Consider the following 25,135-nt stretch of genomic DNA (forward strand, 5'->3'; position numbering starts at 1 on the left):
TAGAAAACATTTTTTTTTTAAATATATTATAACAATCCGGACCTTCCCGGGACAAAATGTTTTTTGCCAAAGAAATTTAATGCTAATCACAAATTAAAGGAGGGCAACTCTATTCAACAGCCCCCTCATTTCGATTGATAATCATTTCAATGTACTAACATTTAATATAATAAAACTCAGAAATAAATGCTTTGCTAATTTTATTTTTACATTTGCACACAAGGCTTTGTCAACCTTAGGTCTCTACAGGGGGGGGCAACTTTAACCAGCTGCCCCCACAAAATACTTCAGTGAACTTTAAATTTTTTTTACAAAATTTTTTCCAAATTTTTTTTTAACTCAAGCCCGGAACATCCAAAATTTTTTTTGTTGTTTTTTTCGTGGAAGGGATGATTGTTACATAAATCTAAAGCATGGGTTCTCATAAAGTATGAATTCTAAAGCTCCACGCTTAACCTTCAAACAAAATACTTAGCCCTACCTTTCAGCAGACAAAGAACCCTACATCCACGTAAAAAAAAAACAGATATTTCCGGATCAAACAAACATCAAATACTAAAACATAAACTTTAATATATTTTTCACAAAAACTAAAAGATATAAAAAACTGCACCAATTCTATTTCGTTTATTAAAATAACAAATTGTAATTATATGATTAATAATAAAATTTTGTATTTTTATGAAACCCCTGCACTGGCTCCCTGGCTATACAAAGAACGCAGACCTTGAACAAAACAGGCAACCTCAATCCTGCAAGACAAACCGACAAGCAGTTCAAATCAGGATATGAGCTAGAGAGGTTCCTCCAAGTCTCCACAACAACCTGTTTGACTCCGTTAGAAATACATTATTCTAAACGTTCTTTATTGGCTCCTTTATTGGTTCAACTATTAACTAAAAATGACACTTTAATTCAATTCAAACTTAAAACTTGATTGGCAACTCTTAAATGATAGGTGTTCTAAAGTGGGAAATGGCTCAAATTTGGTCATGTGGCTGGGTACTTGACTGGGTAAAAACGAGAAAATTTTTATATCTAACCAGGACACAGAGAGGACTTGAAACTTCAGTTCACAACTGGAGTCTTAGGCAATCCCTGCAACTTTTGATTTGATTTGATTTGATCTGATTTGACATAATAAATAATGATGGTATCAAAGAAGAGAAAGATGAGCACTGAGCAGGTCTTCTCTGTTTCCATAATCCGACACTACTGACTTGCGTATTAATCCATTCTTGTTGGTGGATTTATTCCTTGGCAAGGAAGATGATATTGGATCCACTACAATTGATTCATTTCCATTCATTTATTTATTTCAGATTTGTGGAGCTTCACTTCCAGATGTTAGGTTTCAGTCCCAGGCCATTGAAGCCCTACAGGTTGGACAATTATTTGTTTTTTCAGGTGTTTATATTTTCTAGAAAATTTGTTTATCTTCCAACCATTTTTACCATACACGATTAAGATTGGGTCAGAAACCCGGAGTATGGGATGGACTTGAGCCTCTGCTCTGACCCTTACAAAGAATGTCTAAAGCAATCCATCCTTGCAAAGTATTATTTGATTTATTTGTATCATGTTAGAAGGGCATCCCCAAAATTCTGATTTGATTTGATATTAGGAGGCCACTGAGATGTACCTGGTTCATCTATTGGAGGACTGTAACCTGTCAGCTAGGGCTGGGCACGTTCCGACTTTTTTGAAATCGTTCCGTTCCGTTCTAGAACGAGGGCCTTCAGCTAAAGAACGGTTCCATCCCTCTCATTCCGTTCTTAGTCAAAGAACGTTTCCATCCCCCCCATTCCGTTCTTAATATAGAACGATTACTAAAACCGGGTTACCTTACAAAAGGGGGTGTACAATTTTTGAAAAATATTTAATTTTCATAATCAATATTTCAATAATATCAAAAAGATATAGAAATAAATTATAGAGAATAATTTCTTTCAACCTAAACCCCCCCTCTCCTTATTCCCCTTCCAGCTCCCATTCTTTTTCTCCCCCCCTTCCTGACCTTTNTTACGCATAATTATATTCTTACGCTTTTATAACCGTATTTTTCCCCTTTCCCCCCCCCCCTCCTTACTTTCCTATGTTATTGTGTCTTGTGTCTAATGTCATTTACAATCATTCTATCTTTCAATTTCAGTTTATTATACATACAGAGAAAATCTGAAATGGAAACACATTTTCCTGATTTAAAATGCGTTCCCAACTTAACGATTTTAATCGTTCTTTTTATGCAATTCCCGTTCCGTTCCGTTCGGTTTTTTTACTAATCGTTCCAATATTTTTAAGAACGCATTCTAAGCGTTCGTTATTTTTTCAGAACGATGGGATCATTCTTGATCGTTCCGTTCGTTCTCGGGAAAGAACGATTGTTCCACCATTATGCGCCCAGCCCTAAACGCAGCTATTCACTCTAAACGTGTAACTATCATGGTGAAAGATTTGAGGCTTGCCCATAGGATTAGAGGAGAGACCTGGGATTTGTAAGATTCTCATCAAACTTCCACGTTTCATCTTTCAAGCAAAATAAGTAAAATATGAAACTGTACAGTATAGCATATTAATCTCAGGTGTTCAATGTTTAAACAAATTTAGAATTGTTAAAATTATATCAAACCTATGTACCTTGAAAATACGCTTAGATGAACAAGAATATTTAACAGTCAAATCTTTGTAAATACCATAGACCAAACTTATCTTTCATGGAGTCCCCTGATGTATGTACTCATGAACCATGTTTTTTTGTCTCTTGTTATGAAAATATAGCGACAAATATTAACAATGATTATTCAGGATTATGGATTATTATAACTTTTCAGAACTAGAGAATGTCTGTGGAAGGAGTGAGGGTCGGGTGAGCCTTGTGCATGGCAGGGACAGGAAGAAGGTTTATCTCTGAGTATGGACGGAGAGATCAGAGTCCGTCCTGTCCTGTCCGTCCTGGGTTGTAAGGCATATAACATATTACCAAGAAAGGAGTTGATAGAGAAATTCTGCATAGTTCTCTACCACAGGCTCAGTAAAGAATTCTTGTCACTTCTAAGTCCGCGGAGTAAAGGTGAGAGGGAGAGAAGGGATAAGGGCCAGAGGAGATTTCTTAAAATACTCATGGAGTTAAAAACAATAAGAAATATTGGTACAAAAAGTATCTAATATGTTGACGTGTTTTAAAGAAAATCCATTTTAACATTGTATGCACAATTCACAACTATTTCTATAAATTTGGCTTGCGGATTTACGGACGTTTTACGGAATTGAGACAATTTTCTGGATAGAAAAATGGCTATTTCTTGTACCATTGTAAATCAAGCATGCGACTTGAAATTAAGAGTCATCTGAAATTACTTTCATAGATTATAAATGATCAGTTATATTACTACATTTTCCACAAATTTTTCTAAAAACCTCTCTAAACTTCTGTATTTTGCTAAAAATTTCTTTTTATGCTTTTTCCTTCTTATCCAATAGTTAACTATGATTCAACTACTTAAATATCATACCTAAGTTTTGATATTTTAAAAAGTTAACATAATTTATTGTTCAGATTCTTGCACAAGTTCTTGATTGACTAGGATGGTGAACAGTTCTTTGATGAGATTCTTGGTTTGATCAAGGTCTGTCAGATAATTGAATTCAAGGAGATATATGATACTATTCTCTCACAAGTTGAGCAACACTTTCACGTATACACGCTTATAGATAAAGTAATATTTGTTAAACAAGGTAGGGGACTATTTAGCTGTTCCTCTATCATAAAAAGCAGTGCCCAGGATTCAATTCATTTGAACGTGGACCCAGATCCTGGATCCACTCTGAAAATAAATCTGGATCCAGGTCATAATCATTTCTTCTAGATTTTCTGAATTTTTAATAAATGAAAAATTTTCAATTCGTTTATTTATATGCTGAAACTTAATGGACCTTTTTGAGATTAGGAAGGTTAACCGTCAAGATTTGGGATATAAGCACAAAATGTTCTTAAAAGAACATGACGCTCTACAAACAGAGGGGTCACTTTATGTATTAAACAGTCACTTAAAGTTGTTCTTATAAGTTTTGTTCCAGTTGCTAGTGTTGGACGTGTACTTCGAGTTGTTAAAGTTCTGGTCCGCCGTAGAGTACAAGAGATTAATAGAGATGAAGGATGGTCTCTTCCTAGACTCCAGTACTAACTGTGAGAACCCACTCTTGTCAATCATAGATATCTCCGCACACATCGGAGAACTAGCGGAGACTGCTCTCGCCTCTGCCCGCTCGGAGCATTCTCCGGACCAGAGCTTTTTCTCTCATTTCATCACGGAGAAGTATATCGTCGCCCAGGAGGTTATGCTGAGGTTTGAGGTAGCTGTGAGGTTGATTCTACCCCAACCATTCTATCACTAGGCACTCTTCTCCTTCTCCTACCTCTCTATTTCCCAGGTAATTTGATGAATTTGAATTCAAAATATAACACTATTGTTTTGATCTCATTTACTTGGTTTATAATCTGACATATTTTAGGTGGCAAAGTATGTTTTAACCCAGAAGAAGCGAGTTATTCCTCTTTTGAAAGAGAGAGGTGCGTATCTAGAAACCATGGGAGATTCTAAATCTGCGAAGATCATCAGAAATCAGCTCAGTTTGGATCAGCTGATCCGAGGATTTGATTCTATATTGGGGGTATGTTGCTAGTTCTTAGTCCTACCTCGGTCTACCAGAGATCAGATTTATTGCTCAGGATGGGTTGGACAGTTGACGAGGATTATATTCTTGACAGACTTTTCATCTCTAAACATCCAGCATTTCTTTCCCTTACCATCAAATATTTCTCAGAGCTAGGGTTGAACAAATCTGATGTTCAGGATATTTGGAAAGGACTCACAGTGGATAGAATTGTTTAATCAGAGTAAGGCACCTAATACATTCTACAAAAGCAAGGCTTCAAACATGGTTGCAGTATCTGATCTTCAATATTTTCTAAAGCATACAATAAAATCACAAATACAAGGATTTCACAAAAACTACCTTGTTTTGTAAATTGCCGCTGATATTGTTTGATTCTTATACGAGACCCCTTTAAAATAATATAAAATTTTTCTATCTTTATACAAAACTGCAATAGTTCTTCACAATTTAAGGCCTTTGTGAAATTTAGAAAAACAAAATACAAGCCTTTAATCTCAATTAAAATTCACTTTTTAATACAAAATGTTAATGTATCATTCTAAACTATTTCATCGTGTTGAGAATTTTTTAAATAAAGGTTCTTGGTGGAAATAAAAGCCAAATGTTTTTTTATTGGAGCCAAAATGCGGGGCGTGGAGACAGAATGGCAGGAGGCTTGATGACGTCACGGAGGCTGGGAGACCAGTTTTGCAGGGCCTGGAGGTAATTCTGAAAATCCAGAGGCTCGGAGGTCATTTTTGCGGGGATCGTGGCGCCTCTGCACCCCCTCCCTCATGCAAATTTTGTTTTGAAATCCATTTTAAGATTAATATAAAGAATGATAATTTTTTGTCTAATGACTAACCGTAAAGTACAAACATTGAAAATCACAATTCTCAATCTAAAGTTAGTGAACTTTATCGAGTAGAAGCCTTTTTTAAAGTATGTCCCCATACTGATATGAATATTTTATCCCCAACAGTTTGTGGTTTGGGGTAACAACCTCATTTATCTAGATACCCCCCCCCCCTCTATTTAACATTTGCTTTTATTCAAACCTAATCAATATTTTTTTATGAATCATATTTTTTATTTTTAACGAAATTTAAATAAATGTAACTTATAAATACTTCGTGTTAAATGTATGGTCAAGTTAAGTTCTGCTTAGAAGTTCGGGACATAAAGAAAATCACAGATTATATTGTTGAAAAGGATATTTTTGATGTTTTTAAACGTTTTATACTTTGCATTTTACGCCTTGAATTATGTTTAAATTGTAAGTAGTATTCTTAAACTCTTTGGGGGGAGGGGATTTCATATTTTGATTAATTTTGGGAGGGGGGGGGGGGTCAAAAATATTACAATTTGTAATATTTTGTTATATACCCTCAAAACATATTTTTTCTTTTTATGGGATATACAAATTCTGTTTGGTAGCAGCGGAGTAAACTGTATAGTTGTACTGTTTGACTCTGGCCTATTGTACAGGTTTTGTAATTTTCTATGCTAATGCTTGTTTCCTATATATAATTATATATATAAACACATTAGAAAAGATATATTTAATTCTTCTTCTATATCACAAAAATTTCTTGTTTCAGGAAACAAAATGTAGTTTCAAGCTTTATTTGTACTTTTCTTCACTGTACTTCGATCAGCATCAGGTTTTTATACTTTTATTCAACTTATCACGCCTCTAATATTTCCCTAATATTAAAATTTCAAATTTCATACCTAATTTTTCTCATTGTAGGGTAATAAAGTTACTTAATCACCCTACATCAGGGTGATCATCATATCCTTCCGACGTAGTAAATTCCTTCAGGTGCGTTGTACAAAGCATATGTATTTTTCTTGTGAAGGCGTCAGTGGAAACAGAAGTCTAGGGGCTTAACATTAGGAATTCATTTCGCAAAACTTTTGTGCAGTTTTTTCGGAACGAAACGCAAAATTTTCCTTTCTTTGCGCCTCAGCTTTGCGCGATAATACAACAATTTGCGCAATCATTCGCAAAAGTAATTTCGCGCAAAATTGCCCTATTCCGCTTTTGCGAAACTCAAGTTTTGCGCATTCCACAATTTCCTAAAAATAAAATGGTTGGTGACGGTGTGTGTTTCTTAGAATTCAATTCTGGAAAAATCTTGTTTTGTCACTTTTAAATAATTGACCAATGACAGTTAAGAAGAGTTCAAATCTCACAATTTTCTCGACAAGTTTAGTTTTGGACATGCATATTTCCTAAAAGTGGATTCTTCAGGCATTGGTTACTTTCTTGCATTATCTTATATGAGGTTAAAAAGATTTCAGAAATTTGATTAAACAAATTAAAGAATATAATTCATACTTGATTAGGCAACGCTTTTAAGGGTCACTTGAAATTATTTAATAGGATTAAAATATTGCCAAGTTTCACACTCTCTAATTTCTATTTTATTAATTTTGGTCCCTTAATTTAAACTTTTTGTAACTGGAAGTAACCAATTGAGTGTAGTATAATCGTTATCATACTCGTAAGTTAATATTTTTTTATGTATGGAATAAATCTTCAGTTGATTAATTCTAAGCTTAGAATATCAATTTTAGACAATTTGCCTAAAAAATTACATTTTGCGAAAAACTTGCGGTTTTGCGCAAATTGCGCAAAAAAATTGCGCAAAACTAAAATTTCGTTTCTTGCGCAACTTTCGCAAAAATTATTTCCAGTTTTGCGCAAATTGCGCAAAAAAATAGCGCAAAATTGCGCAAAACTCATTGCGTTTCATGCTCAAAAATAGCGCAAAAGTTCGCAAATTTTGCGCAAAAGATTTAGCCATTTCGTGGAAACCCTACTTAACATCGAGTTTCTTTCATATTTTATTCTTATGTTATAATTAGGTTTAAAAAATCAGCAAAAATAAGAAAAATTGGAGTTTCTGACAAAAATGTCAAAACTGTCGGATTTTACTGGCCTTCAGGAAACATTTGAGCGGTAAAATTTGGCTCTGTTCTTTAATTCCATTACTTGGTTTATTGTGGGTGTTTTCAAATAAGTGAACATATAATAATGTTTAAAATACAAAAAAGTTAATAAGTTTTATCATTTACAGAGATGATAATCTGGACCTGGAGTTAGAAAATATATCTGATGAATATCTTGAAGCTCTGCTGTCTGAGGATATCATGTTTTGTGGACCTGTTAAAGGTTAGTTTATTAAAATATATTTTGTAATTGTTAAACAAGTATTTATCCCTTGAATTTCAGCTGTTGCCGGAAAGAAGAAGAAAAAAGAGTGAGTCTCAACCCGTCTCAGTGTTCGTAGATCCGCTAGATTTCTCAGGGATGCAAGCCCATCTGAAGCTGGTTCTGTTTTCTCTCTCATGGATCTACCAGTTAAACCTGTCAAAACTAATCAAATACCTCCTAGAGACGAATCATCCAACCAAACCTGTGACGAGAATACGAAGGTTTGCGAAGGAACCGAATTTCAAGTTTTAAAAGAGATAAATTTTTTGTCAAAGGACAATGTATCTACACAAGAAATAGCAATAAAACAAAGACATAAACATAAACGAATAAACCCCGCAGAGAAGGAGAATTGTGAAAGGAGTAAAGCTAAACCTGAACAGAAGAAAAGGAAAAGAAACCCGGTTTCCTTGATGTTTGAGGAAGACGAGTAAGGATTTTTGATCAAGGATTCTTCGGATAATATCAATAATACATGTTGGAAGCGAGTTACACCTGAACCTCGTTCTAGTCCTAATACCTCCCCGGAGAAGTTCATCCAAATCAAACCTAATTTAGTTTGACTCATCTTTGTAAAATTGACTTATATATGAAATCCAGTGTTTTAAAATAGTTTCACAGAAAAATGGCCGCCAGTTCTAACTTAAGGCTATTATGGGGGGGGGGGGATGAACTACTCATACGTTGTGTATCATAAATCTTGAAAGTCAGCGGAAATCCCTAGAGTTTAACTCTCGAACCGCCCCCCCCCCCCGGGGGATTTGTAGTATTATCTGTTGCAATGATTAGTACGATCTTTATTATCCATGTTTACTAATATATCTTATCTATGTTAATGTTGACCCTGACCGGCCATTCCAGTCAGTTCTGTTTACCTGTATAAATTAATTAGTTGTAGATGAAATGTTGTATCACAGAGACGTGTATAGAGCCTTGAGTTTTGGCTAGAGATTTAGAGCCTAGAGTTTTGGCTAGAGATAGAGTCCGTGAGACAATAATTAGACTCTGAGTAGAGTAATCTCGGGACCTAGATTTATTACATAAATAGCTCAAACGGCACCCTGCACTGCACGCACCAGTGAAATCTTTTGATATCAAAGTGAATTGTAATTCCCCTGGAAAAAAGGAAATTCCTGAATACGCCCCTGAAAGAGGTTTAAGACATGTGTTCTTGGAACCTCCTAATAACCCCCCTCCCCTTCCCTCCATTCTTCCTTCTCATGTATAATGTATCTAAACTTTAACTTTTGTTCCCGCCTTTTTTACACGAAAATGTATCTTAATTAAAATAAAATTTATTCATTTACAATTTATACTTTCCTTAAAATTTTTTTTTGTCAAAATAAAATAACACACACTTCTCGTAATTTATAATAACAAACACTTAGGAAATACATAGAGACTAGAAGAACAGAATTTACTGCTTTGCGCACGTATTCATGTAAATCATTTATAAATCTAAAGTTTAAAAAAAACACAAGAACATTGAACAGTCACTAGTATATGAGAAATCGATATATACTGAGTACAAAAAATGTGCCCCTGTATAAATTGCATAATTTTACTGTGGTTTCCCTAGAAAACAACGAATGTGAAACTGGTATCCCCTCTTTAAATCCACGGTTACTTAAAATTAAAAAATAGTCACTTTCATTGATATGCACTAATATAAATGTTTAAGATAATATCAAAATAATGCAATGAAACTTCTTTATAACGTATCCGAGCTGCACTGTGAAAACAACTACTGTGTAATATTGAACTCGGTAATATCTGGTCTCAAGAATGTAAGGCAAGGAAAGTCAATTGCGGTTGTGTATACTCTGTGTACATATTGAAACCAGTTCTCTCTGGGCGGAATTTGTAAACAATAATAGATGCATCAGTGTCCGTTTAGTATCCGAGGAGGTTAAAAGCATTAAATTTTGATAATTTTGATAATTCACATAATAATTTCCTATGACCAGAATATTTCATTGATTTTTTTATGTGAAAGATGGATCCCATGTCAGGCTTCGACAACCGTCTTGTGTTTACATTACCGCCCAGAGACAGTACACTACAGTACTAAAGATGTGTACACTTCTGAAATGACTTTCCTTGCCTTACATCCTTGGATGAAACTGAAATTCAAATGGGGGGGGGTTGCAAGGGCGAGAAGGGTGAATTTCATCTTTGAGAATATTCTAGACTTTTTCATATTTACTATTATATGCAAAATGTCTTGTAAATTTCAAATATATTATTGAATAACTAATGAAATCTTGTGTTAAACTACATATATCGAGCATTTACAATTAAAACAAATTAGCAGACCCTTGTCCTTTTCCAAGTACAAAATATGTATTTTTTCCATTAGAAAATTTGATTTGATGAGATAAAGGAAACTACAAGGGGTGACAGTATTTGGCATTTTTTTTTTGATGAAAATACTCAAATCCACCTTGCGATCGGTTTAAAAGCTTTCTTTAAGGTACATTTTTAAAAAAGATTTGAAATTTTTTTCATAATTTTCAAACTTATTCAGATTTTTTCTTTTTTTTGTGTAAATCAAATCACTAAAATGTAAGTCAGAAAAAAAATTTCGTCAAAATAAATCATGGGGGTATCAAAATATTCGTCTTGAAAAACTGAGTTTAAAAAAGAGTTTTTTAGCCTTTAACAAAACCGATTTTTTTAAATATCGAAAAACGGAGAAATGGACGTTAATCAAGGCGCATCTTTTGATACCCATATCAACGTGTTTTAAATAAATTAAAAAATATGGTCTCTGTTTTTTAAATCGTTAATTACTAAATTTTAACATTTTTTTTATAAATGTTACCTATTATTTACAACTGAAGTATTTTTGCTGGTGCACAATGGATTTGACATTTTCAATAACATAGTTTCAGCCTAAACTAAACTAAAAATTGACAATTTTTACATTTTCTACATTTGGTTAAAAAATCGCATTTTTAGGTTGGGACCTATAATGGTTGCACTAAAATCTAAAATCTCCCAGCGAACAAAATTCGACTTAAACTCGACTGAAACTTGACTTTTTACTCCCAGAAGTTGACTTTAACTCGACTTTTAAGTTGACTTTAACTCGTAAATAGTCGTTCCAGAACTTGACTGTAAGCCGAGATTTTATACCACTTTTGGACGAGTTTTTGTATACTACTGCACTGTCGGACGGATTTTTATAAAACTTGTGGACAAGATTTTTTAAGTCGGTAAAAAGTCGACTTGTCATGCCTAGAAAAGGTCGTGATTAGACACGGTACTGGAACCAATGTAAATTGAATATTGCCATGAGCCTACAGTCCATTAAATAGGAATCAAGTTTATGAATTTGAAATCTTCCAGGTAAAATTTGATTATGTTGAAAAGGTATTAAAGGTACTTAGGTACGTACTGCAGAGAGTTTAGACGCTCATTCAACTAAACAAGTTTCTTTCCAGATTCGCATGGAAATACCCTTTATACCTTTATCTGATTAAAGAGGAGGAAGATATCGTCGTTTCTGTCTTTAAAGAGTTCCCTTGTGAATCAGACATATAACTTTTAAAATGAAAGGATACGCAATATTTTATACACGTCCACAACCTTACCTCTACTAAAAAAAAGGAAAATGTACCTAATCATTTTTTAAACCTGTATGTATTGTACAACACTTAGAGTAACTTAATATTTTTGATTAAATTTTTCTAGTGTTTATTCATTTCATTAAAAATTGATTTTTCAAGAAAAACTTTTAACTGTTAAAAAATAATCAATAAACTACAATTTCTGGATTACCTTTTCAGCGCCAAAATTATGTAGCGAAATAGTTTTGATAATTTGGATTACATTTAATATTTTCGTTGCAGAAATTGCAATTTTTTCTTGCGAAGAAAATTTGGAATTATTTGAGACAATGCAAACTACCGTCTGTTTTTAGAGTGACCCCACCCTCAACCTTGAAGCTGAATCTGAATGGCAACTACCCTTACTACCCCAACTACCGTCTGTTTTTAGAGAGACCCCACCCCCACCCTTGAAGCTGAATCTGAATGGCAACTACCCTTACTACCCCAACTACCTTCAGTTTTTAAAGAGACCCCACCCCCACTCTGTAATTATTCTTTGCGCATGGTATACAATATGGGTATCGATTCTCATTAAATCAATTGTTTTAAGCTTGTTTCTGGCATTCATAACACTCTCCGACCTTTACTATCCTCACCACCCACCTTCTCAAGGGTGCACAATCCGTAGTCAAAAAAAGGGATTTTATACGTTCACCCCTCTACCCACCCCTGGTCTGAATTAAAAAAAATTGGAAATCCCCACCCTTGAAGCTGAATCTGAATGGCAACTACCCTTACTACCCCAACTACCTCCAGTTTTTAAATAGACCCCATCACCACTTTGTGATTATTCTTTGCGCATGGTATACAATATGGGTATTGATTCTCATTAAATCAATTGTTTTAAGCTTTTTTCTGGCATTCATAACACTCTCCGACCTTTACTATCCTCACCATCCACCTTCTGAAGGGTGCACATTTCGTAGTCGAAAAAAAGCATTTTATACATACAGAAGATCGACTGGTACTAGATTCAAACAAAAAAATTCATTTAGAAATATAACAATATATTTGATACTAGTAGCAGACAATACAATATATCTAGTTTTTTAAATAACAGAATATCAATTTCAGCAATAGTTCTTTAAATAAAATGGTTGTTTTCGTCATCCAGAATTTCCACACGAATTTTCGCAGATTTTCAATGTTTTCTTTTGTCGTCTTCCTTTTATATGCTTCCTTAGTAAACCATTCCTTTCTTAGCCGCAATTGGAAGCTGAAAAAAATAATTTATTAAAAAAATACATTAATTTTTTAATTTTTTCTCGAGTGTAAATATTTAAAAAATTAATGATTTTGATTTCAATTAAAATGGATATTTTTTAACATTTATTTTTAATTTATATTTTTTATAACAATTTTTTTTACGCAGTGAATTTTTCTCAGGCTGATGTTGTATCTTCTGTTTAGCTGATCATACATCAATATTCTGTTTCTCTCTTGAAGATCCACTCATTTTAATTCCTTGTAGATAAGGTAAAAATGCATTTTGACGCATATTTCTGCTTTTCTTTCTGCCGAATATTACGCATATTGCCCAAAGCTGCAGTTCTCTGTTTTTGCAATTTTCTTTTTCATAATATTCTTCAATTTGATATCTTGGGCCATAAATTTCAAATCAAGTTACTATTTGTGTTCCACAGAGTTTTCACATATCTCCGACAAGTTATGATTGATAATGCATTATTTCGATTCAGATATTGTTCATATTATTATGTATATTCTTACAGGTCGGAAAAATAAAAGTCACTGCTAAGTGGGGTTTTAAAATTCTGAGGATCCAGTGTCGGAATTCCGTATTGATAATTCTGAGGATCCAGTGTCAGAATTCCACTTTTATAATAACAAATGGGATAAGGAATGTTAGGCAAGGAGTGGATATTTTTGACAAAAGAATTCTTTTAAGTTCATATCGGCATCTTGATGCTCACACATAGAGACATATTCAATTGAAAGAATTAACATCTTTCCAATGGGTTTCGATACTTAATAACATCTAACCAGGCTTGTTATTAAGGATTATATTTAAAGCTGTCAGTAGTAAAATCTGGACCCAGGCTAGGTAAAAACCTCTATTCTCCAGGGTAGTACAACGTTAAAAGATTAATACAGGCCTTTTATGTTGCTTGCAGTTCCGTTTTTTTCTTTTCCATTTATGTGCAGGGGTGTATACTAGAGATGTCAACGATAGTGTAACGTAACGTAAAATGTACGTTTTTGAACGTTACGTTACAATAATATGAAACGTTTGGATATATTCTATATAACGTGAACGTTAAACGTTAACGTTATAGGAGCTCATACCTAACGTTAACGTTAAACATTAACGTTAGATGAACATACCCCCAAAGTTAGCGTTTTGTGGTAATGTAACGTTATTTTTCTAATATCTACAACTTGTTTGACCATAACGTTAAGAAATGTTTTGTTTCCATGTGGAGCTGGAAAGTCTAACGTTTGAAACATTAATTGTGATTTTATTGCATATCGTAAGGAAAGGATTTCTATTTCAAAGTTCAACTTAAAAAAAAGTGTAACGTTGTATAACTGAAAAATGCCTTACTTTTTATGAAAACGTTTTGAAACGTTTTCCCTTATAGTATAATGAAAAGTTCAACGTTTTAAAATGGGTTATTATTTTAATAATAAGGAAACGAAAGTTTTTTAACCAGCGTATAAATTTTGATAATGTAACTTATAACATTTAACAGATGTAATTCTGTAAATCATAAGTTTCATAAGTTTTCTCTGAATACTAAATTGATTAGTCTAACGTTAGATATTTGTCTTATGAAAATGTTGTTCATAAAACGTTAGGCTATGAGGGCTGAGTTTTAATTTCAAAAGTGTAACAATAATTCAGCCAATCAAAACATTTCAAAACGTCTCTAGTCTATCAATGTAAGAGATTAAAATGATAATTAACGGTTTCTTATTTCAAGTTTAAAGGAAGTGTTCGCGAAAAATGAAAGGGGGTATAGGCTTAATGCGATAAAAAAAGCGCTTTTGATCGCTACTAATCTTACTTCTATCTGTTGCGTCTATAAGGAGAAAATTGTTAAAGACGTCTCATACCGAATAACATGGCGTCCATACAAGTTGAGAAAATTGCAACATACGACTTAGACCGTAAAAAATCAATTTAATTTTAAACAAAACATTCAGATATTACAACATAAAGTCATCGATTATCTTTCGCCACATTTATATATAGTTGATTTTTCATAATATGTTTTAATTGTTAACAACTAACTTTATTTGATATTTTTTAACCCCAAACATGAACACTGAAAACATTTTTTTCGTGGTTTGTAAAGCTAATGCCGCTTTTTTACTCACTTTGTAAGTAACATAAAAAAAACACAAAAATGAACTAAAAATTCGCCACAAATTATAATTTTCTAATCTCTACATTTTTGCAAAAGTGGTTTAACTTGCCAAATTTTAATTCATTTTATGAAGTGTCCCAAAAATGTCTATTTTTTAAGCTCGCCAAATACACGATGATAATTTCAAGTGATCCTCCATTTAAAGAGGGCCATGCTCGATTCCCAATGGTAATGTGCATACCTTATTGATGGTTTGAAAATACCAGCGTTTTCCTATTATCTAAATGTATGCTGGACATGCCACTCCATAAATGGAAGGTGACTTGAAACATAATTTTTTTTGCATGGTTCATGATTTAGGATGAAAAATACTAAAGTAGGAATGTAATTATCACGGAAAAAATCTTGTAATGCTTTCATTTAGAAACAATATTATTTTTAATGAAGTGTAACGTAAGAAACGTTAAGGCCTGAACATTTTAATACAACGCAACGTGTAGAGCATTTTTTCAAATCTTTCTTAGAAACGAAACGAATAAACAGTTTTGATTGTCAGTTGTAAAAAAGTGAAACAAAAAAGTTTTCACAATAACGTTTCGATAAATTGTAACGTAAGAAAAGTTTTAGTAAATTTTCTAAACGTAATTAAAAGAGTTTATATTGGAAAAGTTAAGATAAAACGTAACGTTAACAAAAAATATTCTTTGCACTGAAATGCATTGCAATGTACAAAGTTATGCCCAAATGAAGTTTTATGAAAGCAAAACGTTTGTCACCTATTAGTTTTCAAATCTAGTGAAAGTGTAACGCTTTAACGCAACGCGACGTTGGGAAAGTTTTTTAAAACAGGAAATGCAAAAGTGTAACGGAGCTTACTTTTTTTTTGCTAACATTTACTAAAGCTTAACGTTGTATAAGGTATTCAAGTGCAGAAAATTCATTACGTAACGTTACTCTATACCATAAAATTTCATAATGGGAAACTAACGTTTCAAACGTTTATACTTTTGATTAACACTATCGTAACGAAAGCTAAAATCTAGAAAAATCAAAACGTTGACATCTCTAGTGTATACTGTAACTATATATTTAGATACGTATTACATTTTATTCGTAACTGTACAGAGTTCGCCAAAAGGTATGAGACTTCATTTTTCAAATCGTCTCTGAAATCTCATGCTTTTTTACTTACCCTGTGACTACCCTTTTCCAGAGACGGGGGAGTTCAGGGTTTGAAGTTTTTTTATACCTTAGGTCCTGTTAGGAATGGGTTAAGGGACTCCTCCTCCTCCTCGAAGGGGTTCTTTGGTAGATCAATACCATCGCTCTGAAATAGTATTTTTTCTCCAAATTTCAAGAAAAGTCTTATGGTCCAAAAATAAAATTACAAAAAAATTATTTTTATTGCTTTCAAATGTTCTGAAACATTACAGAAAAGTAGTTTTTGGCAAATTCACAGAAAATTGTTTATGTTCTGATCAACCTATCTAGTTTGTGTACAGAAGTAACAAAAAGTTTCTTTGTTTGCAACCGTTATTAATGTTATTTTTGTTTTTCAACAATAAGACCCATAAAACTGCGGAATAAAAGACGACATTTAAACAATTGTGTGCGTATTTATGTTATTACAAAGCATTTAGTTTTACATGTAGATATTTACAATCACTTTTTAATCATCTGAAGTCTAAAAGTCGTCTTCCTTTTCCACATTTTTATGCGTCCCACTGTACACCTGTCGTTTGCTCATCCCGTAGAGATCCATTTCTTGTTGAGGACAGGAAAACATGTGCTCAGAGTCACACATACAGGTCTGAGAGGCCTAGATATACAGATATACAGTCTGAGGGGCCTAGATATACAGATATACAGGTCTGAGAGGCCTTGATATACAGATATACAGGTCTGAGAGGCCTAGATATACAGATATACAGGTCTGAGAGGCCTAGAAATACAGATATACAGGTCTGAGAGGCCTAGATATACAGATATACAGGTCTGAGAGACCTAGATATACAGATATACAGGTCTGAGAGGCCTAGATATACAGATATACAGGTCTGAGAGGCCTAGATATATAGATATATAGGTCTGAGACGCCTTGATAGATTGATATACAGGTATGAGATGCTTAGAAAGATAGATTTACTTTACCGGCCTGAGAGGCCTAGATAGATAGATATATAGTTTTGAGAGGCCTAGATAAATAGATATGTACGGGTCTGATATGCCCAGATAGAAAAATATACAGGTCCGAGATGCCTAGATGTGTACATATACAGGTCTGAGAGGCATAGATATACAGATATACAGGTCTGAGATGCCTATAAAGATAAATATATAGTTCTGAGAGGCCTAGATAAATAGATATACAGGTCTGAGATGCCTAGAAAGATAAATATATAGGTCTGAGAGGCCTAGATTGATGGATATACAGGTCTGAGAGGCCTAAAAAGATGGATTTTGGTATGAGAGGCCTGGATAGCTATACTTGTCTGAAAGGCAACGTAGATTAATAGATATACAGGTCTGAGAGGCCTAGATATGAGAGATATACAGATCTGAGAGGCCTAGATAGATAGATATAGGTCTGAGAGGCCTGGATAGATAGATATATATGTCTGAGAGGCGGCGTAGATCGTTAGATATACTGGTCTGAGAGGCCTAGATAAATGAATATATATATATATATACGTGTAAGAGTCCTAGATAAATTGGTATACTTAGGGTTGAGAGGCCTGATGGATAGACTATAAGAATAACGCCCAGTTCTGTTTGGTTGGGCGTGCTTGTTCTTTTATTTTTAATAGTTTGTTCCTTTCTGTTTCATTCCGTTCGTTCCGTGAAAGAACGATCGTTCCCCAAAACGACACCCAGCCCTAGGAATCGAATTTGGTTAAGAACTGGTCATTAACAGTATAAACTTTTTTAAGTAATCAGGAAAGAACTAAAAGAAAAGATGTTGAAGGATTGTTATAAAATCAAGTATTTATTCCCTCACCTGGTAGTGTCGACTGAATTCAGCTTTATTTTCAAACTCCTCAATGCAACCATCCTGAAATGGATTCATTTCATTATTCATTATTCAGGTTATTCAATACATCATTCATGATTCTTCGTGTATAAGCTATTGTTCATAAAATCTATAAGTTGAGTATGTAATGTATATAGTATACAATATCGGGTACAGTCCTATAACGTGAGGATTCCCTTTTAACATTAAACTTAGTTTAAGATAAAGGATACAATCCCATTATTTTAGTTTAGAATAAAGTATACTTTTACTTTAGTTTAAGATTAAGGATGCAATCCCATTATTTTAGTTTAGAATAAAGTATACTTTTACTTTAGTTTAAGATTAAGGATGCAATCCCATTATTTTAGTTTAGAATAAAGTATACTTTTACTTTAGTTTAAGATTAAGGATGCAATCCCATTATTTTAGTTTAGAATAAAGTATACTTTTACTTTAGTTTAAGATAAAGAATGCAATTCCTTTTTCTTTTGAAAAACAAATACAATCACTTTTAATTGTATTTGTAATTAGATGAATACAGTTTCTTAATATAGTGATTTTTAAAATTGTGAACAATTCACCGGAAGGCTGTAAAAACGTTTGAAATCTTATAGAAAATGTTTTTTTTAAAGTATACAATCCGATGAATATTAATTCAAAAACGCATACAGTCCCTTTATTTATGCTAAATGTGACCTGTGCAGTGTAACCTAGAGGGCAGGGGTTAGGTGGGTCACAGTAGGCTGGTAGAAGGGAACTCTTTCGTCGGGTCTCTAAACAAAATTATTTATTAAATATAAAGAATACTTTATCTAAACTCTAATTTGAAATTAGTATATCTAATGTTGGAGACCTTTGATTTCTGCAAGATCAATAGTCATCGTTTTGAATACATCAAAGTCTCCATCAGGTTGCCAAAAATGTAAAGCAGGTTAGCACTCAATCTCCTTATTGTTTAACCCTATCCCTGCTGGGGTATATTTGAAAACCAGGATACACTAGGGGGGTCAATTTGACCCCCCCCCCCCTAAATCCCATGTTTAATGACCAAATATGACAGAATATACAAATGAAAAGCTCTTGCTCTACTTTTAGAATCTTCAAAAGAATTTGCAAATTTGAAATTTTTTTTAACTTTTTTGCAAAATCCAGTTAAAAAGTAAAATGTTGGCAAACAAATTTGTTTTGAAAAATTTTAAATAACCTGATGTGTAATTCATGTGCAAATTTCTTTTGATAGGATGTATGCAAATAATTTGAAAAATTTATGCAATCCGTTTCCTTATGTCAAAGGTTTTCCAAAAAGCTAAAAATTATCAAAATTTGACAACTGAAAGTGGGTCAAAACAAAGATTTAGTTTGTTACAGGAAAAAAGTTTTCATTCAGGCAGTGTGCCTGAGGACTCAGACAGTAAGTAAAAAGTATTTAGGAAAAGTCAGAAAATTTCAACAGTCTCGGACCAATACTTTTTGAGTTATGTAAAAAAAATGTTTAATTCAGAATTGCAAATTTTAAAAATTTACTTTCTTACTTAGGTTCTACTTTATTAGTGATTGTATGTCCGTACACTTTAAGGTTATTAATGTACGGTTAATACTGTCCGGTTCATACTGTACCTGGCTTAGGTTCTAATTTATTAATAACTTATGTCCTGACACTGTACAGTTAATACTGTACCTGGCTTAAGTTCTTATTTATTGGTACACTGTATGGTATACTGTACCCGGCTTTTTATACTGTACCTGGATTAAGTTCTATTTTATTAGTAACTGTATTTCCGTACATTGTACGGTTAATACCGTACCTGGCTTAGGTTCTATTTTATCAGTAACTGTATTTCCGAACACCGTACGGTTAATACCGTACCTGGCTAAAGTTCTATTTTATTGGTAACTGTATCTCCGTACACTGTACGGTTTATTTCTATTTCCGTACACTGTACGGTTTATGCTTTACCTTGCTTAGGTTCTATTTTATTAGTAAATCTATTTCCGTACACTGTACGGTTTATGCTTTACCTTGCTTAGGTTCTATTTTATTAGTAAATGTATTTCCGTACACTGTACGGTTTATGCTGTACCTGGCTTAGGTTCTATTTTATTAGTAACTGTATGTCCGTACACTGGTCCCATTTCATCTACAGTATTACCTTCAACATCACTGAACAAAAGTGATTTTCTTTTTGAGGTATTGAATGAAAACAAACAAGCTTTAAGAGGTTCCTGTTTCCAAAAAAAGATGTTAACAAAGTTATGTTTTTACGATCATAAAGGTAGGTCTTAAAAGATCGCTAACGACCGCAATGCCCCACATAATAATCTTTTTGAAATTAACCAACAATCTTTGTCGATGAAAATTAAAAATGTTTTGTGTTTACCACTAATTATTGTCGTTAATTACTAGTAATCATTGTCTCTAATAATATATTAACTTACTAGTAATCATTGTCGTTAATAATATTTAACTTAATTACTAGCAATCATTGTCGTTAATAATATTTTAACTTACTAGTAATCATTGTCGTTAAGCATGTCGTTGATCAGGTTTCCTGAGAGCCCCTAAGAAAAAATAATGTTCAACAATTTAAAATACAAGGGCCGAGCGCTGCAGCTAAGGCAATATGATTTTATTAAAGTGGTCGATCTCTGCGGCTAGTGCAGGCTGATTTAAATAAATGGGACTGAGCTCTGTTGTTAGGGCAGGCTGTTTAAATGAAGGGGGTCAGCTCTGATGCTTTGATCAGGCTTGGTTTTTTATAAAATAGGCGTCGATTGCTGAGGCTAGGGCAGTCTGATCTATATAAAGGGGCCGAGATATGCGGCTAGGGCGAGCTGATTTGTATAAAGTGGTCAAGCGCTGCGGCTACTGAAATCTGATCTATTTAAAGGGGTCACGCGCTGCGTCTATGGCAGGCTGATTTATAAAAAATGCCGAGTGCTGCAGCTACGACAGTTCATTTCTATAAAAAGGGCCGAGCGCTGCAGCTATGGAAGTCTTATTTGTATAAAAAGGGGCGAGCGCTGCAGCTATGAAAGTCTTATTTGTATAAAAAGGGCCGAGCGCTGCAGCTATGGAAGTCTGATTTCTATAAAAAGGGCCGAGCGCTGCAGCTATGGAAGTCTGATTTCTATAAAAAGGGCCGAGCGCTGCAGCTATGGAAGTCTGATTTCTATAAAAAGGGCCGAGCGCTGCAGCTATGGAAGTCTTATTTGTATAAAAAGGGCCGAGCGCTGCAGCTATGGAAGTCTGATTTCTATAAAAAAAAAGGGCCGAGCGCTGCAGCTATATCTTTACCTGGTTGTAGTCGGCAAAGCTACCACTAACTAATGGTATAAGGCAGAAGATCAGCATCTGAAACAAAATAAAATAAAATTTAAATTCTTTAAAAGTTTTTTTTTAAACCCTCCCGCAGACCTTTAGAGTTCGTCAGATTTAGATTAATTCCGTGGTCGAAAATAAAATTGAGTAACCAAGAACTTAGTTATTTCTTAAATCTTAAAGTTACCATAGTAGATATGGAGATTAAGTGTTGAAGATTAAATCACAAAAATCACCTCATGATGATCTCATTATATGGGTTTTGGATTATTTCCATTCTTGAAATTATTCGTTATATTCGTTATTTAATAATCATTATTTAATATTCATTATTTAATATTCATTATTTAATAATCATTATGGTTTAATTCTTACTTATATAAACTTCCAGCAGTTTACTTTTTTTAAAGTTTTCTTACAATAATTTATATTTTTTTTGAGGACGTTAATCTTTATATTGTGAGATATTATTTTGTAAAATGAAGACATCAAATGAAGAAACAGATGGAAGTTTTGTACATCACATATGTACAGAAAATTAATATAACTTTGAAATATACATTTTTATAAAAAATGTACTACGGATACAGATGAATAAATTACAAAAAAAATATAGAAAAGAAAAAATATAAAATATTGAATTATGTTGGTACATATGTTTTGATAATCAACCATTGTTTAACGACGAAGATTCTTTAACCATGTGAGTTAAACAAATGTTGAAAATATAAAATATATAAAATCAGATTGGAAAGCTTAACGTGTCATTTAACCACGATTTTCCCCCAAATTTTTCCCAAATTCAGAAACCAAACTTTTTTAAAGATTTTCAATATGTTTAAAAATCAAATCCTCATAATTTTTTTTTGTAAATATTGCAGACATAAATTGTTAAATATTAGTAGATTTATCACAAATTCTTGTCAAATTTGCAATGTTAAAAATACTACCTTCTGCTGAGAATGAATCCGACTATTGATTGATACTCTGCAATCTACAGGTGATAGAAAGCTAGATAGATAGATAGAGGAGAATAAAGAGAAACCAAGAGAAAGCCTCGAAGTAAACCAGGAGAAAGCTAGAGGAACCAAAAGAAAGCTTAAATCTCCAAAAAGTTTTTTTTTCAAAAATTTGTTTTTTTGATTAACGGCAAGAGAAATGAATTTGCATACACAAATATAATGCACCCCAACCTCGCCACTTAATATTGATACGACTTTGTAATCTCGTAGCTCCTGTAGATTGAACTAAAGTCTACCCCTACAGGGGTAAAGTTACAGGAAACATTAATGTACACTTGTATTTCTAGTTTTAGAAATATCTTACTGTGATTTAAAGGTATAAATGAACAATCGATGAGAATTTTGTCAATTACTTTTTAAAAACCAAAGCTAACAAGTAAAGAGTTTGTAAAGCATAAGTGAGTGAGAGCGGTAAAATCAAAGCCCGAGGCGTTGCAACACTTCAAAGTCGACCCTGTCTTGAATATTGATGAGACTTTGAATAAGCAGGCGGATTCTATGAAATCTAGGAACAAAAGATCGCTTAAGTCTCTCGAGTCTCTCTAGGAAGAATTTTGGGATAAGTAATGTTTGAAAATAGATCATTAATAATCTCTTAACAGATAAAACGTAGAAAACTTCTATTAAGATTAGTAAGATTATTAGCGATCAAAAGCGCTTTTTATCGCATTAAGCCTACACTCCCTTTAAAAAAATTTAATCATTATAACGTTCCTATTATGCAAAAATTCACAAGTATATACAAAACCCCGAAATCCCCTGAACAGTGTACATTTATTGTACAATGTACATAAACTGTACAGTGTGAAGTGTACAGTTTGTCCCATACTTTCCCTGTGATTTCCATGGCGACAGTTTGTCTGGCAAAATCTTTGGCGGATTTCCAAATTTGCTGGAAATTCCCTCACACATTGGCCTCAGATCCCCCCCTCACTCACGTTCCCTTCCTGGAAATTCAGCGGGGGGTCTCCTCTTGTCAAATTTACTTTTTTTCTCCTCCTCCCCCATGTCTTTGGACAGTGCCCCCCTCCCCTCTCCTCGGCCTTCCCCCCCTCGGCCTGTGCCCTAATAAATGCACCATTGACAACGCATGTGTGCATTGTCTTAGTTTAAAATGCAGAGCGTAAACATGAACACACTTAGCTTGCAAATTCAAGGCTGAATATGCGAATTTTTGCAAATTTTCGTAAAAATCTGGATCACTACTTCTGTCGCCAAATAAAAATAATCTAGTTTTTGGCAATAAATTATGTGACCTGATTTGACCGTACTAAAAGAACAAAATGTAACAAACTTATTACTTTTTATTTTTGCAAATCAGATTTGCAGAAATTAGAGCGTGACAGAGAGTTTTTGCAAAAGGCATCCTAGGAATAATTTAAGGAGTTTTGCAATTTCCCCCGGCCTCTTCCGGTCACCAATTTCTGTTTGTTTTTGTCTCCATTTGTCTTTCCTCCATGTTGTTTTGTTTCCAATTGTCTTCCCTCCATGTTGTTTTGTTTCCAATTGTCTTCCCTCCATGTTGTTTTATTTCCAATTGTCTTCCCTCCATGTTGTTTTGTTTCCAATTGTCTTCCCTCCATGTTGTTTTGTTTCCAATTGTCTTCCCTCCATGTTGTTTTGTTTCCAATTGTCTTCCCTCCATGTTGTTTTGTTTCCAATTGTCTTCCCTCCATGTTGTTTTGTTTCCAATTGTCTTCCCTCCATGTTGTTTTGTTTCCAATTGTCTTCCCTCCATGTTGTTTTGTTTCCAATTTGTCTTCCTCAATGTTGTTCCAATTGTCTTCCCTCCTTGTTCTTTTGTTTCTAATTGTCTTCCCTCCATGTTGTTTTGTTTCCAATTGTCTTCGCTCCATGTTGTTTTGTCTCCAATTGTTTCCCTCCATGTTGTTTTGTTTCAAGTTGTCTTCCCTCCATGTTGTTTTTGTTTCAAGTTGTTTTCCTCCATGTTGTTTTGTTTCAAGTTGTCTTCCCTCCATATTGTTTTGTTTCAAGTTATCTTCCCTCCATGTTGTTTTGTTTCCAGTTGTCTTCCCTCCATGTTGTTTTGTTTCCAGTTGTCTTCCCACCATGTTGTTTTGTTGTCCTTTTACTCCGTTGTTGTCCTACAGTTAAACCCCAAATAAGCCATACATTGAAATAATTCAGCAAATGTCGTCTTCTTCACTTTCTGACGGAATGTTGCAGATATTTAGTTTTTACCTATAAATGATTATATGGATGGAGCTCTTTGAAACTGTTCCTGGAGTTCCCACATATTTATGGCTATTTATCTATTTTCGCAAATACTGAAATTTACGTAAAATAGTATAAAACCCATTAAAAAATTGACAAGACGACATTTGAGAAATTCTTTCGATGTATGGCTCATTTAGGGTTTAACTGTATTAATATATATATATATGTGCGTGCATCCATCTTTCCTGGAGTTCTTATTTATAGCTTGGCTTCTAAATTGTTCTGCTGCAGTCCACCTTCCGTCAGTAAATTAAATTCTGGACTTATATCATTTATACGTTATATTATAAGTGTAACATACAGTTTAGATTACATGAAAAGTACAAAGAATGAAGTACAATATAAAAGGAAAAGTACAAGGAATGAAGTACAATATAAAAGGAAAAGTACAAATAATTAAGTATAGTATAAAAGGAAAAGTACAGAGTACGGTATTAAGTAAATTAAAGGGAAAATTATAGTTTAGAATGTTAATCAGAAAGTAATAAAATTTAGCACATAGTACAGTACACGATTCAAAATAAAGTAAAGTAAAAAACTACAAAGTATTGCACAAAAAGTAAAGCAATAAGTACAGTTAAAAGGAAAGTAAAATATTGAAATTAAACACCACCTAAATTATTTAGATTAAAGCTTAAAGTATAGAATATAGTGTTAGATAAAAAGTACAGTATAAAGTAAAGTACAAAGTACAGTAAAAAGAGTAGAGTTTAAGTTACAC

At 33.4% G+C, this 25,135-nt stretch overlaps 1 protein-coding gene and 2 long non-coding RNA genes across 3 annotated transcripts; 2 read left to right on the top strand and 1 right to left on the bottom strand.

Moving 5' to 3' along the window:
- The first annotated feature begins 2,869 nt into the window (after positions 1-2,869).
- On the top strand, positions 2,870-5,055 carry LOC111700120 (uncharacterized). The gene is made up of 3 exons (XR_002764920.1): positions 2,870-3,070; positions 3,557-4,431; positions 4,513-5,055. It is a non-coding gene; the product is annotated as an uncharacterized LOC111700120 (long non-coding RNA).
- Positions 5,056-6,247: 1,192 nt separating this feature from the next.
- Positions 6,248-8,776, top strand: LOC111700119 (uncharacterized). Its single transcript, XR_002764919.1, has 4 exons — positions 6,248-6,320; positions 6,410-6,481; positions 7,743-7,837; positions 7,898-8,776. It is a non-coding gene; the product is annotated as an uncharacterized LOC111700119 (long non-coding RNA).
- Positions 8,777-12,479: 3,703 nt separating this feature from the next.
- Positions 12,480-22,200, bottom strand: LOC111700125 (neuroendocrine protein 7B2). Its single transcript, XM_023470942.1, has 9 exons — positions 22,105-22,200; positions 21,131-21,187; positions 20,345-20,394; positions 19,917-19,996; positions 18,532-18,608; positions 17,821-17,874; positions 16,555-16,641; positions 16,072-16,149; positions 12,480-12,709 (listed from the first exon to the last, which is right to left on the bottom strand). Exons 2-9 carry the CDS (start codon positions 21,185-21,187, stop codon positions 12,674-12,676), a joined length of 519 nt encoding a protein of 172 aa, XP_023326710.1. The 5' UTR covers positions 22,105-22,200; the 3' UTR covers positions 12,480-12,673.
- Positions 22,201-25,135: the final 2,935 nt, after the last annotated feature.

The sequence above is a fragment of the Eurytemora carolleeae genome, unplaced genomic scaffold (genome assembly GCF_000591075.1).
Source record: "Eurytemora carolleeae unplaced genomic scaffold, Eaff_2.0 scaffold282, whole genome shotgun sequence".
NCBI lineage: Eukaryota > Metazoa > Arthropoda > Copepoda > Calanoida > Temoridae > Eurytemora > Eurytemora carolleeae.